General features: G+C 50.3%; 7 protein-coding genes across 7 annotated transcripts; 3 read left to right on the forward strand and 4 right to left on the reverse strand.

The window, feature by feature from the left end:
* On the forward strand, positions 1 to 2307 carry N7487_006638 (uncharacterized protein; the record flags this gene model as incomplete). The annotated part of the gene is made up of 1 exon (XM_056874385.1): positions 1 to 2307. One exon carries the CDS (start codon positions 1 to 3, stop codon positions 2305 to 2307), a length of 2307 nt encoding a protein of 768 aa, XP_056732105.1.
* Positions 2308 to 3305: 998 nt separating this feature from the next.
* On the forward strand, positions 3306 to 4680 carry N7487_006639 (putative C2H2 finger domain protein; the record flags this gene model as incomplete). Its single annotated transcript, XM_056874386.1, has 4 exons — positions 3306 to 3374; positions 3431 to 3467; positions 3526 to 3905; positions 3964 to 4680. 4 exons carry the CDS (start codon positions 3306 to 3308, stop codon positions 4678 to 4680), a joined length of 1203 nt encoding a protein of 400 aa, XP_056732106.1.
* Positions 4681 to 5510: 830 nt separating this feature from the next.
* On the reverse strand, positions 5511 to 5916 carry N7487_006640 (TMEM14 family protein; the record flags this gene model as incomplete). Its single annotated transcript, XM_056874387.1, has 2 exons — positions 5511 to 5831; positions 5914 to 5916. The coding sequence occupies 2 exons, from the start codon at positions 5914 to 5916 to the stop codon at positions 5511 to 5513; spliced, it is 324 nt and encodes a 107-aa protein (XP_056732107.1).
* Positions 5917 to 6256: 340 nt separating this feature from the next.
* Positions 6257 to 8693, reverse strand: N7487_006641 (M28 family metallopeptidase; the record flags this gene model as incomplete). The annotated part of the gene is made up of 3 exons (XM_056874388.1): positions 6257 to 6313; positions 6376 to 7751; positions 7802 to 8693. 3 exons carry the CDS (start codon positions 8691 to 8693, stop codon positions 6257 to 6259), a joined length of 2325 nt encoding a protein of 774 aa, XP_056732108.1.
* Positions 8694 to 9132: 439 nt separating this feature from the next.
* On the reverse strand, positions 9133 to 10943 carry N7487_006642 (RTC4 family protein; the record flags this gene model as incomplete). Its single annotated transcript, XM_056874389.1, has 4 exons — positions 9133 to 9391; positions 9450 to 9754; positions 9799 to 10087; positions 10156 to 10943. 4 exons carry the CDS (start codon positions 10941 to 10943, stop codon positions 9133 to 9135), a joined length of 1641 nt encoding a protein of 546 aa, XP_056732109.1.
* Positions 10944 to 12175: 1232 nt separating this feature from the next.
* On the reverse strand, positions 12176 to 13916 carry N7487_006643 (uncharacterized protein; the record flags this gene model as incomplete). The annotated part of the gene is made up of 2 exons (XM_056874390.1): positions 12176 to 13456; positions 13521 to 13916. The coding sequence occupies 2 exons, from the start codon at positions 13914 to 13916 to the stop codon at positions 12176 to 12178; spliced, it is 1677 nt and encodes a 558-aa protein (XP_056732110.1).
* A 180-nt stretch (positions 13917 to 14096) lies between these two features.
* Positions 14097 to 16840, forward strand: N7487_006644 (homeobox domain-containing protein; the record flags this gene model as incomplete). The annotated part of the gene is made up of 4 exons (XM_056874391.1): positions 14097 to 15692; positions 15766 to 16443; positions 16498 to 16563; positions 16637 to 16840. 4 exons carry the CDS (start codon positions 14097 to 14099, stop codon positions 16838 to 16840), a joined length of 2544 nt encoding a protein of 847 aa, XP_056732111.1.
* Between the last annotated feature and the right edge of the window lie 5 nt (positions 16841 to 16845).

Genomic DNA, 16845 nt, shown 5'->3' on the forward strand with positions numbered 1-16845 from the left:
ATGGCCCCTATCCCGAGGGCCGATTTGGATGGAGACAATCCTTCTTCGGATATTGGTGACAGCCAGGACTCCCCGCTGCGTCGTCAATTTTCTGAACCCTTTCGTCCCCAATCTACTTCCACCCAAATTTCTCAGTCCCCGGAGCCCATGCCTCGACGGCTCAAGTGTGACTGGTGTGGGAAGCTTTTAATGCTCCCAAATGACGCAGGCGTCTCTGAAGAAGATGTTCTAAATGATCATATCAACGAAGCTCACCCGAAATCCATCAACTTTTCGGGGTATGATGGTGCCGACGATGGCACCGAAGATCTCGCCGAAGATGGCGCTGATGAGACTTACGACGAGAATGGCGATCTCCAAGACGACGACGCCATTGAGCAAGATGAAGCCATAGTTCAAGCTGCCAAGCCAGAAGATAGTGAGGCTCAAGGTGAAGAAGGCGAAGAAATCACAGTGGAACTGACCACTGACGATAACAATGGCACCCTGCAAACCGCAATCCAAGGCAATGTCAGCCACATGCCCGAAACAAAACGTGACCTGCTGGACTGGCTCTCCAACCCACGCACTGGATATCCCGAGGAATATCGTGCCCGCGAGGCCGAGTGGCGACGACCAGATGTAAAAAAGCGCCTTGACCGCTTCTGGAACGTTCATGATGCCAACAAATTCTCCCCCAACTACGACCAGGAAGCTGCCAGGTGTGAATCTACTTGGGACAATGCTTTCCATGACCCTTCGAAGACCAAGAAACGTGATGCTCCTGAGCCAGCCTCTCACCCCCTTCCATACAAGAAGCCCAAAGTCGACAGAGGTCAATTCCTCGAAGTACAGGCTCAGGAACTTGATGAGCTTGTCAATATGCTTCGCAGTCCCGAAAAATACACCCCAGAAGAACTCTACGCACTTACACAGACCGCGGCCTTTGCCTTGAAGTCATTCCAAAATGAATACCTGGCCCTCGATGACCTTTACCTCAAGGCACATCGACATAAACGGGATGAACCCTCGTATCAAACAAAGCGACATCAAATGCAAGGTCACAAGAAAAAGGGCGGAGCCCCACTCGCTCACGTCAATGAGGACAAGCTGGACTTCGAGGACAAGAAGGAGGCAATGCTCTATGGTTACAAACACAATTATTTCTCAACCAACACACCACTTATACCCATCCGCACACAGCAGGATCCATTCGTGCAAGGAGGATTTGTCCCAACTCCCGCGCAAGCCAGAAAGATGATTGCTAAGAACAAGGAGAGTGGTGATCTTAACCCCGATGGGTGGGCACCCATGAAGAAACATGGCGTTGAATATCACCCTCAGCTGTATGAACCTCGACGCGAGCCCCTTGTGCCAAAAGTCACTCGGAAACGCAAGGCCGCAGAGGTTGAAGCACCAACCAAAACCACTGAATCGGAAGAGACTCAAAATGAGAGTGCGGACGGTGATGAAACCGATGAAGACAACCACCCCGCAAAGCGACGCACCAGAGGCCGCGGCGGCAAAACTGTCGTTGCCGAATCAACTCACTCTGACACTAACTCTCGCCGAGGCTCTGGCCGTGGCCGTGGCCGCGGACGCGGTCGTGGGCTTGGTCGCCTTGGTTCCTCCCGGGCTACCTTCGAAGTCACCCCTGCCCCAACCCAACCCTCATCTCGGGGCCGGGGTCGACGTGGCGCCAGCAGCCTGGCCTCCTCATCAATCCCTCCAGCAGAGACCTCCTTCCCGGCCGTCGAGCCTGTGGCCACCCAAAGCCCTGTCGAATCCGCTCCGACATCGGCCAAGAAGGAGGCTCTCTCTGCAGAGGCGATCGAGGAGGCCAGGCGGCAGAAGATCGCCAATTCGAAGAACCCAAAGAGGACCAAGGCGATGCTTGATCACTGGGACCGGTTCAACCGGGAAGGACGCATTCGAAACCCAAAGCGATCCAAGGCCCAAATCGAGCAGGACCGGACCGTCGACGGCGCTGCCGACGAGGTCCCCAAGCCCACTGGCCCCGGCCGCCGCAAGCGGTCGCCCTCGCTGGCACCACTTGCTGGCAACCTCGCCCCCAAGGGGCCCACTGGCCTGCCCTCAATGGCAAGCGTACAGGCGCAGCAGCAGCCTATGCCTCCTACCCTCCCTCCTATGGGGGTGGTCTCTCACTACGGGCCCGGCCCAGTGAACCCTTTCGCTGCTGCTGCGCCTGTTGCGCCTATGGCGCAACTGGGGCAACCAATGCCGCCCCAGTACGCCCCATTCCCGTACGTCCAGTACCACGGGATGGGTCCCCTCCCGGGTCATAACCCGCGGGACCCACGCCGTTGAGGGCAGGCCGGCTTCGTCGAGGCAATCCCCAGTTTCCCCCCTCTCTCACTTTAGCTATTATCTTACTTCATGTTCATTTCATTTTTCATTTACGAGTGAGAGAGAGGAGACTGGGGATTGCCTCGACACCAACTGATCATTGCATTCTCAGCCCACCTCAGGGTTTGGAATGGGATCGCAAGGGCACCTCCTTGCCCCGGTTTATCTTGACGGCTTGGTGCTCGGCCCTCTTCGTGACGGGGCTGAGCCCGCAGTCGATAAACCGGGGTGGAGGTGGTTCCCTGTCATCCCAGACCTCCCTGGGGTGTGGGCTGGGAATGCAATGATCAGATACATTACGAAGATACCGGTGCCCTGGCAGTGTCCGGACACTGCCAGGGCACCAATACATGTATTCTAAAGGCGCTAATTCAAGTTGTGAAAAAAAAGTTCTTATTCTCTAATCATAATTCTTAGATTGTACATGCTAGTTTCCAGGGTTGTAGATCGTACATTGGATTTTAGACTCGAGGTTTTGTTCAATATGGGTACATAGATCCCATACTATGAATCAGTTGTATGTTACACCCTTTCCACTACCTACTCAGGTAGGTTTCTCTATTTTATGGTTAGACCCAGGGAAATATGTAGAGGAAAAGACTACCAAAAAGACTACTATAAAGGGCATTTTACTCCAACGTGATATATCCTCACAAAGGGTGGCTTAAATCAACTGGATGGGATAGAAGTGGAGAAATTTTGTTAAAGCAGACAAATCAACACCAACTTCTCCCAAATACAAGCAAAAATATAACCTTCAAACTGCTTCAAAGTTCTTCCACTCACAACTTCATACTTCATCTAGAGTCACGTGCCACCCACGTGATAACGGCTTCCATCATGGCGAGAGCTTCCCGATCTGTGATCCGCGACACACTCCTGAACAAATATCCCTCTCTTTTGCAACTCCACGAACTTTTACGGGCTTCGAACTATTGTTTGTCTCTATCGACGCTACAATGGGTAAAAAAGACGCGGTCCCTCTCTCGAGGAGCTACTCGATCGCCCATGGTGCTACTACTGCGAACGTGACTTCGATGACCTGAAGATCCTCATCTCTCATCAGAAAGCTAAGCATTTCAAGTGTGACAACTGCAATCGCAGACTGAATACTGCAGGAGGTACGTTGCATTTTATCTAGATAAGGTGGGCGCATGTACTGATGGCTTGTGTCGCTAGGTCTATCTGTGCACTTGAGTCAGGTCCATAAGGAGCAATTGACTCAGGTCCACAATGCGCTACCGAACCGCATGGGCGTTGATATTGAAATCTTCGGTATGGAGGGTATTCCCGCGGATGTCCTCAAGGCCCATCAGCAGCGTGTCGCTTCACAATTTCAGCAGGCCGAGCTGGATCGCCAGCATGCGACAGGAAATCCTCCTACTGGCGCCTCTTCTGGCGGCCAACCGGCGAAGAAGCCGAAGCTCGAACCTGTCTCAGATCTTAAGAAGCGACTGGCTGAACACAAGGCCAGACGTGCGGAGGCGCTTGCCGGAGGTAGCAGCGGCGATGTGACGCCCTCTAGTGCCGTTCCGTCTACATCAACACCTGGTGGATACGTAAGTCATATCCTACCATCCAATGTCAATCGATTTGAGAACTAACAGTTGTTTCTAGGCGCCATCGCCTCAGGTCGCAGCCACTCCGCAATACTCTTACCCTCAGCCCTACGGTGGGCCCCCCGCTGGTGTGACACCTCATTTCTCGCAAACTGGCAGTCCTGTCTATTCAAGCTACTCCCCAGTTGGTGGACAACAGGTCCCTGGTGCCTCGCCTTACACCCCATCCGGGTACCCCTCGCCATTCCCCGCCGGACTTCCCGCACAGCCACCAGTCTCCTACGGAGCTCCTCCTTTCCTCCAGCAACAACAACCTCCACCATCCGATAATAGATTTACGGGCCTACCAGCCGCTTCAAACCTTCCTCAGCGTCCTGCTTTTGCTGTGCCTTCAGTTAACGCGCACGAAATGCAACAGATGCACATGGGACACGTCCCGTCCCCCATCCCCGCAACTTCGGGTTACTCTAATGCATCCAGCGCCCAACCAACCGAGAATGTCTCCGCACCCGTTGACAATCAAATTTCAGGCGCAGCCAATGACGTCGCATCCAAGACAGAGGGTATCAACAAACCCAAGAAAGAAAAGACCAAGCCCGCAGTCCGATTGGTTTACAATGATGACACGCTTAGTCCAGAGGAGAAGATGGCGCAGCTACCTCGATATGCATACGTTCCCGACAAAAGCACGCAAACCGCCCTCAGCGAGCTCCCCGGCAACGCAATCGTGGGAGCTATTCAAGATTCCGACACAGTGATCGATCCGGCACATTAAGTTCTGCTTTGTTTTTTCCTGCTGCATTTGCAAGTGATGGAGTTCCGGAACCCAGCTAAGTCGACACATCAAAACTTCTAGTTACATATGAGCATTCTCCTGGCTGGATCTTTGGTTGTCATCAGTGGCTCTGATTCCAAATCCTAGTCTGGCGAGTCCTCCCCCGTCCCACCATCTCTCTCTCCCGACAACCCCAGGAAACGTCGATGCTGTTTGAGTTCGATGCTGCCAGATAAAAAGAACATTCTGAAAGACATTGAAGGAGAAAATCGAAAAGGTCCACCAAAAAAAAAATCATCAAAAACCAAAAGAAAGATTTGAGAGGTTCCCTTGAGTCGCTCGTTCGGGGAAGGGAGGCCCAGGTCTAAGCTATTGGCTCGTGAAAGTCTTGTTGACGAGCCTACGTACAGTACGTGCCTTGCCCTTTGATCCTCCCTCCTGACCCTCCATTGGAGGTTTAACCCTGGAGCAACCTGTTTGATGTGAATGCCTGAGACGGCAAAATGATGCCATCTACGGTCATGTAAGTTTTTAGCGTTTCTCTGGAGGTAGGAAACCCATCTCGGGGCGTTTTGTGGAATCCCATATCGTTCTCGTTATCTACCAATGCATGTTTGATTTCAGTGATCTCGTCTCCCTAGGTATACTTCGTATCCGTAAGGCAACACCAATCGATGTATGTATACCACATGCAACTAAAATCAATACGCAAATGACTGATAAAAGACTCAATTGATGTACAAGTATCACTAAAACCGAACTAACAATTTAATTCATTTCCATTTATCTCTCTTACAATCTTTCCCTTTTCATTCCCATTCCAATCCCAATCAAGCCTTCTTCTCCCTAAACGCAATCCCAAAAACAAAAAGTCCATAAGTAGCCAGCACAGACAAAGCCAACGGAACAGGCTTTCCACCCGTCTTAATCACACGTGGAACAGAGCTTCCACCCAACACAGCCGATGCCAGGAGACCGAGTTCCTCGCCGTAGGATTGGCCGGCGCGCAGACGCAGGAATGAGAGGAGGTAGACGAGGCCAACGGAGACTCCGGCGATAATTGAGGGGAGGGAGCCGGTCCGTGAGTAGCCGATTATTCCGCCCAGACTTGTTAGGAGGGAGAGGACTAGAGCGGAGGTTGTTGGTGGGGCCTGCAATTGTTAGGTTTGTTAGGTTTAGGTTCTCTAGGGCAGATGTGCGTGGATTGGATAGGGCATGTGGTGGGGGGTATACCATCTTGTAAATTTAGGGCGGGTTGTCTCTTCTTTTTTGGAGGTTTGGAGGATAATGCGTCAAAAGGAAGAGGGTGAGATCAGGAGAGATGTAAGTTACGCAGATGAAGCTCGGTCATGCAATTGATTAGTCATATGACGAAGTCTGGGGTAAATGTGCACGCATAATTTAATGCTGGGAACTATATAATTTATGTGTTTGGGAAATGTTTATAGGACTACGATCTCAATGTCGTACTCGTGGAATGTGTTCATATTGATGTAAATATGCATCTTCAAGGGCAATTTTACTGTGCATATAACGCATTGTCATACCGAGATAGGATAGTCTATTTACCAGCCATTTACAGCAACAACTTGGTCGCAGCGCCAATTCGTTCCTGGATGATGGAGCTCCATTTCTAGAAACAAGTAAGTTAGCAATTGTACCTAACGCAGAAAGGGTTCATAAATAAACACATACCTCGGCATTCTTCACATCTCCGGCCTCAAGACTCTCTACCAGTCCAGGGTAGGTGGCTCCTGAGTAGCCAGTCCAAATGCCAGGGGCAAAGACAACATGCTTGAACCATTCACGGCCATCCAGACCAGGTTGGTACAAGAACGCCCGCTCAATGCCCTTGTACTTCGCATTGGTAACGCGAATCTGGAACCACAGTCTCACCTTCTTCCACCAGTGGTACCAAGGCACGTCATCACCAAGCTGGGACTGCAGGTCTGCAGCATGGGCATCGAAAGCCTTCGCGGATTCCTGGAACTCAAGAATGGCCCTGTCTAGAGGCGCGAAGTCGAAGTGGGTCTTCTCGGGGAGTTTGTCCGCCGCAGGCTTGATGTGGTCTAGGTAGGATCCAAGGCCAAGAGAATAGTCGGTGGCGTTAAGCGCAAGAAGAGGAGACTCGACCAATTGTGCTGCTGCCAGAGCCCAGAGCTTTGTGCAAGCTTGATGGTAGAGGAAGTCCTTGTCACCGTACTTCTCCATCCATGCGAAGCTGTCGTAGTTGGAGTGGTAGTGGTAGACTGGGTCATTCTTACCGCGACCAAAGCCAAAGTCGAGACTGGCGACACCGGCGAAATCTTGGAAGGCAGTGAAGTCACTGCCGCTGCCCATGGTCGAGATCTTGCCATTCCAGACATCGCGAACTGTCTGGCCCCGCACGGTCTGGTTAGGGGAGAGCACCAGAGCAGTGACATCATTGATGACCTTGTTCAATAAGGGACTGGCCCGAGGTTCGAAGTTGGTACCCGCAGCAGCCACATCGACATTCAGATAGGCGATGTTGGCCTTGGAGAGCCATGGGAGGTATTCTTCTACCCACTCGGTTGAACCAAGAAGGCCGTACTCTTCGCCGTCCCAGCTGGCAAAGACAACAGTGCGCAATGGCTTCCATCCTGCCTTGAGAGCTTCGCCGAAGCTGCGGACGACTTCGTTCAGAGCAGCGGATCCACTGTTAGGATCACCTGCGCCACCGGCAATCCATGCATCACGATGGTTACCGAGGATAACAACCTCATCGGGGATATGGCCCTTGATGGTACCAATGACGTTCCATAGTGGGGTTGTTACATACTCCTGGAGGTTGTGGAGGTTGATCACCACATCCTCGGGAGATGGTCCGATGTTGTACTCTACACCCTTGTAGCCGAGACCGCCTCCCTGCCAGAACTCGTTGAAGTCCGATGCTTTGGGACCGTGGCCGTTAAGCGCCTTCAAGAATGGTAGAACCTCCTTGTACGAGATTGGGAGAGATGGGATTGAAGGGATGGAGTTGTGCGGATCTTGTCGTTCAACTCCAGGCTTAGATGCGTATCCCGGGGTTGTGGGGTCACCAGGGAGGATACCTTGTTCAAGTTAGCTTTGCAATGCCATTACGTTAGAGGAAAAGCCTTACTGAGGAATTGAGTGCTGCCTCTCTGGATAGCGCTGGGATTCCGTGCAGGTCCATTAGGATAGGCTTCATAGCCATTTTCCTCGGTAATTTCACCATCTTCCTGAGGATCACTGTAGATAACTACGCCGACCATGCCGAGCTCCTGCGCACGCTTCACCTTCAGACCACGGAAGATCCCACCATACTTGGCGATGGCAATCTTACCCTCCAAGGTGATGTTGGCCTTGACGAGGTCCTCAAAGTCCTGGTACGTGCCAAAGTTGACATACACATACTGTGCGGTCACATTGCCTGTAGCAGAATAGCCATGGAATACTGGGACACGGTCTGGCAGGCCGGAAGTAGGGTCCTCTTCGAGAACATCCTCCTCCAATGTAGCTTCGAAGGTCACTTCAGTCTTATCACCGGACTTTTTCAAGAGGGCCAAACGGTGTTCGAGCGGGTAGTTGAGGTAAATGTCATAGGTCGCAAGACTGGTATCCTCCACGCCGAATTCCTTCCATTTTTCCAAAGTCCAGAGAGCCTGGGACAGGTTCTTTCCTCCCAAGTGTGGGCCGGCGGTATAGTATCTGCTCCATTCTCGGGCCTTATCTGCGGAAGGCACATTGAGGAGGATCTGCTGGAGCTGTTCGTATGGCAGACCATAGCTTTCTGGCCACGCTTCGTGGGGGATTGGATGGGCACCAGGGAGATAGGACCAAATTGAGCCGCCCTCTCGAGGTAGAATGGCGGTGGGAAGTAGGAATAGAAGAGTCGCCACAGAAAGCACGGCTGCAAGGGAGATAGTACACGCTCGACGAAGAGCATGGTGCGGATATCTATGCCGCTGAGGAGCGACATTGACCTCCAGCAGAGGTGTGGTCTCTGAATATCGCATGTCTTTCTCCCTCATCTTGTGGATGAATGAGGGAAGAGTGAAAATGACAATCTTGCTCAGGTGGAATGCTTCTCCGCATGGTATCATCGACCGAGCGATCACCTTATCGGCTGACAAATCTACCCCTCACGGGTCAGCCCGCCATCAAATTGCTTCTTTGGGCCGCTGCTTGTCCTTGATCTATGCGAGGTACTCGGTTTTTCTCACTCATGGTGATGATCATGTAATGATTGGGTCTTCGATTGAGAATGAATATATGTGGTATTCCAGTAAATATAAGACAAAACATGAGTGGTATCATAGTGGCTATCTATATACAATCGCTCAGGATGATAAAAAAAAATGCATGACCCTTGAAATGGGGGCAAAAAGAGATAAAACACAAGGCCCAGCCAGAAACGAGATGAAACAAAATAGCTCCCGGGGGATAGAGTGTAAGAGAGTAAACCCACAATCATGATTCTTCAACATCTTCCTGTACCTGGACAACATTGAGATCTGGGTGGACTCTTGCACCAATGTCCATACTCTCCCTCATAATCCGACGAGCGTCTTCGTCGTTAACTTTCATGTCATCCTTGACCATGAGCACAGCCAGCTCAGGCACAAGGACAGATTGTGTGTAGCCAGCCACGCCCGCCGTCTTGATAAGTTCATCTGTTGTTGCCAGGCGACGTACAATCACAGAAAACCGGCTGATGATTGTTTCTAGTCTAGAGTAAACAAAGATGTTAGCGTAGTTCGACAAGGAATGGTTTATATATCACATACATTTTGGTTGCACCCCTGGTACCATAATAACCACAGGTCATCGTCTCAAGTGTCTTGGCATCATCCACTCTCACACGGAAGTTTCTCGCTTTCCCTGGTGCGAAAGAGGTACTAAGGATGTTTCGGTAATAAGATGAAGCACCAGGGACAAGTAGTTTTTCAAGTTCGGGGAAATAACTCTGAACACGCTCTTCAAACCCATCCCAATGAATCTCGGGGTACCCGCGGTCACGCCACAAATCCATCGCACTGCGGAGTTTGTGTGATTCACAGAACATCACCTGTTCGCGAATACGTTGCTTCGGCTTTGCTTTGAACAGTTCCAGCGAAGCCCAGTCTACTTCTTTACGGCATATCGGGCACAGGGCTTGGGGGGTGGTGATGGTTGGCGCTTCTCTTTCGTTGTGAATTCATCGAGTTGCGACATTTGCTCACAAGTGGAAGAAGTCGGGGACGAGAGAGGTGAATCATCGTCAAGCAACATTGCTTCGTATTCTTCCATGGTGTATGGGCCGTGCGAGAAACTGGAGTTTGAGTCTTCCCCGCCACGAGGTTCTCTGAAACTCGAACTTTCAACATCCTTTGGCATAATAAAGGTCTCCTCGGGTTCTTTGGGGGCTTCCCCACTGGCGACGGCTCTTTCGATTTCTCAGTCGGCTGTGGGGGGAAAGATGGCCTGTTAAAATAGCTCGTCTTAGACACAGACGCATATTTCGTTGCCTTTCGCCGCTTGTGACTCTGCGAGGAGAAGGAAAATAAATCGTCACTATCAGAGCCCATCATGGCGCTGAGGTTTCGCGAAAATTCGCCTTTGCGAGGGTTTCGACTATGGGTTTGTGGACTACTGTTTCCTTCGGCAAGCTTCGCCTCCAAACTCGTAGTCGTATAGTTCACCTCTTTGCGATACGGGGAAGCATCGCTATCGCTAGCTTGCTCTTCATCGGAGCTTAAAGGGTCAGCATCGGTGTCGATATCCCACTCTTTCTTGATGTTAGGTTGAGCGGCATTTGAAATCGGGTTTTCCGAACCCTCTTCATTGCAGCCGAGAGGCGGAGAGCTTGGAGGCGGGGAGCTCAGAGGTGGTGAACTCAGAGGAGAGCTGAGAGACTCTATGTCCGTATCAATCTCTAGCTTGTTCTCGATGCTAGGCCGAGCAATGTCCGGCATAGGGTCTTCGACTTCCTCTTGGCTGGCGCTTAAAGGTTTGGCATCCGTACCAACCTCGGCTTCTTTCTTAATGCTAGTTGGAGCAACATCCACATTGGAGCCTTCTGCTTCCTCTTCATCGGAGCTCAAAGGTTCGGCGTCTGTATCAATCTCCGGTTTTCCTTCGACACTAGGTTGACCAGCCTCTTTCTTGATTGTCGCGGAATCGATATTCGCATCTTCGGGCTCAGGTTTATTGAAAGTAGACAAAAGATGTCTGGACGGAGGATTGCTCTTCGTCATGCGATTGGACGCATAACTGGAATCAGGTTTGGCCTGAGCCGCCATGGTGGACGGTGGCGGAGGATTTCAGTTATCAATTATCAATCGACAGTTATCGGCACCAAATCGAGGTTCTGAAAGCTTCAAGTCAAAGAGAACTAATCCGTGTTCATGCGAAGCGCGTTCCTGAGACCGGGGGAATTCACGGGGCGACGCGTCGTTGCGCGTTTTCAACTCTTCGTGCAAAGGTATCTGCGGTTCAGTTCGAGGTGAAATGTTGAATTGGGGTTGGATTGATCTTTTAGTCTTCGAAACAAAGAACACTCGATTTCGAGAAGCTGAGACAATGGGGACACCTGCTACGGCGGGTTATAGCGCCATATCGGACACCGGGAATTTGATTGGTTGAACCGTCGCTTTCATCCGGCAGAAAATCATTGAGTTCAACGTTCAACATCTATACATCCGTCTATCTATCCACCTATCTATCTATCGTAGTACTCCAAAAATAGCATGTTATATATTGAAAAGTAGTCTCTCAGGAACTATGCTCTTTACCGTTGTTCCATCTCTTCCGGTTATCCATGTCCATTCATTTTTCTAGCTACCACGTTGAGATGGGGGTAAAACACCCAAAAAAGAGACCTAAGCCCGATATCCAATAAAGGCACATACAAAGACGCCAAAAAACTCCAAAGAAGAAGAATCCAATAAAGCCACCTAAATAGACATCGAAAAAAGTTCAAATAATACATTAGACTGAGCAAGAAGCGGAGAACAGGGCGGTGGATTAGTCAACATTCTAAACCAATAATATGGCTGTTTCAGCTTTATCCGATGTGCCGCTATCCGCGTCCGTAGCCAGCGCCAAATTGAGGGGAAACGCGTGACACGCGATTGCCACTCCGATTTGATACTACACTTTTGTACAATGTCCTAGGAGTATCTAGGTACCGCTATGGAGTGTATCTCTGCTGCCAGTTAGCGCTTTCCTATGATAGCTACGGCCGCTTTGTATCAAAAGCTTGGGCAATGGAGATTTTTCGCAATATACAGACAGATCGTCCAGGGAAGGTCTTATGCTCATCTCTCTTGTGGCAGATTTGACCTAGTCCACGTTTATTTTTATATTTACCCCCTTGGGATCTTCCTCTCTTGTATGCCCCACTACTCCCCGGTTAACAATACCTACATATGTAGCTCGCACATAATATAAGTCCGTCGCGGCTAGGTGACAATTGTGCAGCGAAAGAGCACCAAAGAAGATCATGCAAATATACATTCAAGTTGTGTTTATATTATGCTCGTCCCTCAAAATTACCCAAGTCTCTTAGCAACGGAGAAACGATAGTGTCGAAGACACGCTCCTCAAACTTTTTCTCGAGACATAGACCAGACCAAGACAGGCAGCTATTAACCACATCGGCATAATTCGTTCCACTCTCCATGTACACCATTTTAACAAGCCATGACGCGGTATTGAATCTGGACATCAGTGTATCCTGGTTCCCATCCTCCAGATCCAATAATGTCTGGAGAGACTTCCCAAGAGACAGCTCCACCAGCGCGAGCCCCAGTGGTAATAGACGATTCTCCCCGAAATGAGAATACTTATTATCATTTCGAGGGCCTGGTATTGTGCCCGTGGTGGAGAGTGGCCATGATAGGTATAGATTATCCAATAGTACATTGCCACCATCGTCGCTTGTAGCGGCCAGGTAGACATCAGAGATGTCCCACCAGGATTTCAACCAATTACCGCCGAATTGGATCATACCACATGCTAGAGCAGTAGCAATATGAAGGCGGTCCCGTCGACTGATATGCGATAGTACCTCGCGAAGAGGCCTTTGCGGAATGCTTTTTGGGAGTATTTTGACGGCATGCATCGTATATTTCACAGAGGCATCTAGATCATTCGAAATCAAGCCTATACTTTTCCGTCGTCCAATGTCTGATTCAGCGACGCAAAGAGTTGAACAGAAGTCCTGAATTGGCGGAGCAGATAGGGCCTCTCGAACTTTTTCCGATGACCGTGCTTCCTCCACAGGAGGCATATCAAACTGAACCCTAGGCTTCTTCTGGCAATAGGACTTGGGATCGTCATGCAGGGAGAGACTGGCAAGTGTAACTATCTCTTCAACCTGCCAAGGTTCAAACACCACTTCTGTCCAAGTCCATAGGCGCGTTAGATCTGCCTTTTTCGTGTTAGAAAAAATCATTCGAAACTCGGATCTGGCGTCGTAGTCGCCGTTGGGGTATTCTTCGGTGCTCCCTAAGGAGTTTATTTGTAGTTGGAGATGGACGCAATGGTGATTCTTGCATTGGCAGCTCCAGTAGTTTCCTCCAATGATTGCTTTAAACAATCCCTCGGCATGTTTACGAGACTTTTGATACCGTTTCAGAAGGTAGCCCCAGCCCTGCCGCCTCTTCTTGGTATCTTCTAGGTGGAATGACTGGTCGACCAGAGTCTTGAGGATTGTATTGGTTCCGTCAATTTTCACTAGGAGATCATCATAGACTGCCTTGCTGAGGATTTTTCGAAATTTCCATATGTTCCAGGCTTCGGTGACGGGTGTCTGTTGAGGGAATAAATCGGGTTAAGGACTGATCAGACGGTCATTGGAAATGCCAACTACTGACCTTTGTATCGGTTGCACCAATGTCTAGCTTATGTGATAGTTGTTCCAACAGTTCAGAGAGGCCAGCCATATTTCCCATGAATACCTCGTAATTTCGGTCCAGCTTCGAGCGTAGTCGCTTTTGCAAGTCCGGATCCTTCCATCCATCGCCCTGTGGATCACAGATGAGCTCAGAAACTTGATCCTCATCGTTCACGACACCTTCCAAGGCTTGTTCCAGCGTGTTCAGTAGAATCGCATGCTGTGTACGGAGGTTTATTGCATAACCTTTAAACTCTCGTCGGTATCGCCTCAGACCTTTGATCTTCTCTATACCGCGGACGTAGGCATCGATCTGGTTCACGAAGAGCGGGAGAATCGCAAGAGCGAGCCCTGCAGCCTCGATACCAGTGACCATATCCGGTTCTGATCTTTCAACTCCTTGCAAAAGAGAAATGGGGGGTTTTTTCAGCTGGTGCTTACACTAGTTAGTACCCCGCACTAGAGCTGCAATGAAAGATTGCCCATGCACATCTTAGCAACCCATCCCGCGCCTCGATAATGCCGGAGGCTTTGGAGATTCAGGAATTACCGCATAATGGTGGCAATATCGGAGCTGTTGCAGAGCTGTCTCCGCCAGTTTCTCGCATTAATCAACTCAGACACGCTTGCCGACCACACTGAGGAGGTTCCACTGCAAGAATGGAGGGACGAACTGGGTCGACTTCGCGTGTGGGCAGCAAATATCGGTGCTCATCAGACCCATCAATCGTCGCTAGATTACCGTCTCAGGGATGCTTCGCATATCAAGAGTCAGATAGTGAGGCTCTTAGAGCAGTTCCAGGAACTACTCACTGACCTCAAGGATGTGCTCGAAGAGAGCAGCAATGATGAAGCCCAAGACCATCAGTTTGAAGATTTGGGGGATTCAGAAAGTGAGAACTCCACCACAGAGATCCAAGAGATTCACCAAACACTTGTTGAAACGATCGACCAACTTTACCAGTTGTCCATGATCATACGCAAACCAGCACAGCATGATCGATTGGTCGGAACAAAAAAACTGGATTCCGAGCCCTTCCAATTCTGGGCTAAGCAGCATACCTCCAGCAAATACCCCAATGCTGATACGCTTGCTGTCGATCGTATCAGTTCCGCAATGGCGCGACAAAGGGCGATCTTGAAATACCGTGAACGGCATCACGCGAAATTAAGTCAGGGTATCAATTCCGAGAGTGATGGCAAATCGACCATACTGTCAGAAACGGTGGTGACAGATGTGTTTAAGGAGATACCTGGCCAATTTAGCGACATGGCCTCCGAAGCTGGCGTGTCTGAAACTTCATACGGAGGCACCCTGCTCGAGGGCACTGGTTCAGATGCCCCCAAAATACCACCTATACCAAAAAAGGGCACAGGAAAGAGACCCTTTGAATGTCCGTATTGCTTTTACATTATCACGGTTCGAGACAGGAGAGCATGGGCGCGCCATATTTTCCGCGATCTGATGCCGTATGTTTGCATTTTCCCGGGATGCTCAACGCCGAACAAGCTCTACGGGGGCCGTCGACAATGGCATCATCATGTTCAGCAAACACATACTTCGGTATCAAGCACGGATGGTACATACGACTGTTCTATCTGCAAACAGAGCTCTCTTCCTACTGTCACGTTTCAGCGACACGTCGGTCAACACTTGGAAGAGCTTGCGCTCTTTTTACTACCACGAACAGATGAAGACGAAGATGAAAATGAAAATGGGGAAGGGGCGGATGAGAATCTGAGCAACATATCTTTGGACGACAATTCAGTGGAGAGTGCCGAGCAGCGCCATGATATGGACAATGCAGCAACCCCAGGTTCCGACTCCAATCATAGTGATCACAATCCATTAGGAGGGCCAAGCAAACATTCCACATCTTCAGTCGGAGCAAACCTCAGCCACAGAGAGTTCCCAGTAGACCTTGAATCCAACGTGGAGGACAAGTCACCGCAGATGATGGGTCATGGGCAAGGGAATTTCGGGATCATGGGGGGTCCGATTGATCCTAAGACGAAGCGGAGACCGGGGGATTTACCCAAGCCTGTTACAGATATTTTGCGGACTTGGTTCCATGAGCATCTTGATCACCCCTATCCCAGTGAGGAGGATAAGCAGATGTTTATGACAAGTACGGGGCTTTCAATTAGTCAGGTGAGATTTTACAACCAAGGACTGGCAATTTGGTTGTTGTGGCTGGTTTGCTAATACTTCCTTTTTTATACAGATCAGCAACTGGTTTATCAATGCTCGGAGACGGCAGCTTCCTGCGCTGCAGAATCAAATGCACAGTGATACTGATGCAGACATCCGGAAGAAAAACCAGGATACCGAGGGTCTAGAACGAGAGCCGGAGGGGTACCATGACAGGGCTTACACGCGCGACTATGGTGGGTCGCAGCTACTACACAATCCAGAGAAGTTGTTCGAAGAGTCGTCCGAAGAGGAGTTGTCCGAAGATGAGACCAATGAGCGGCTGCGTGAGCCGCAGCAATTCGATCGTGCGTATCAATCCGCGGAGGAGCCTAAGGTTACGGCGCGCTACCGGATTCAGAGTCCTGCGTCGGAGGAGAGGGTTGCTGCTGAGGAAGAAGAGGAAGGGCATGAACAGCTCATCCAGGAGATTAGAGATCAGGACATGCAAAGGAAAAGGGAGGCCGAAAAGGATATGAAGGAAGATACCCTAAAGGATGCTGCCGCTGAGGAGTGGAAGCTCGAACAGGAGCGCATCAAGAAGATGGAGACCGAGAGGGAATTACATGAGGGGCTGCGCAGCTTAGGCTATACCGATGAAGAAATCGACCAAATAATCCACAAGAAGGAGAAGAAGGAACAGAAGAAGGAACAGAAAGAGGAGAAGAACAAGGAGCGTGAAGCGGAAGAGCCAAAGACAACTTGGATCAAGGTATGAAGTACCACCATCACATCGAATAAGGGTTTCTACTAACACCATCCCCAGTGCCACCGCAAGCACCTGCTGCCCGATACCTTGATAGCCTACAGTCTTCCCTGGGACTGGGACGAGGTAAGCCTATTAGCCTACTCTGCACGACCATTCCTCGATTTAACCCAATGCTAACCCTGCTTCCCTGTATCAGGCCGACTCCAACTACATCATCATCAAGAAATGGATTGATGAAGAGTTCCAAGAAGAGCTCTTCGCCCACACACGCCGCATACGCGAGTTCAAGGTCGCCGCCCAGACCTCCAGCTCATCACCGAAAGCGCCTACTGTAAAGAAGGAGCGTCTGTATCTCAGGCGGGAAATAAGCCCTAGCGGTCGTGTAAGGATGGTTCAATGAAATTA

Source organism: Penicillium crustosum, assembly GCF_028827405.1.
Source record: "Penicillium crustosum strain IBT 35664 chromosome Unknown utg000002l_segment0_segment0, whole genome shotgun sequence".
NCBI classification, from domain to species: Eukaryota; Fungi; Ascomycota; class Eurotiomycetes; order Eurotiales; family Aspergillaceae; genus Penicillium; species Penicillium crustosum.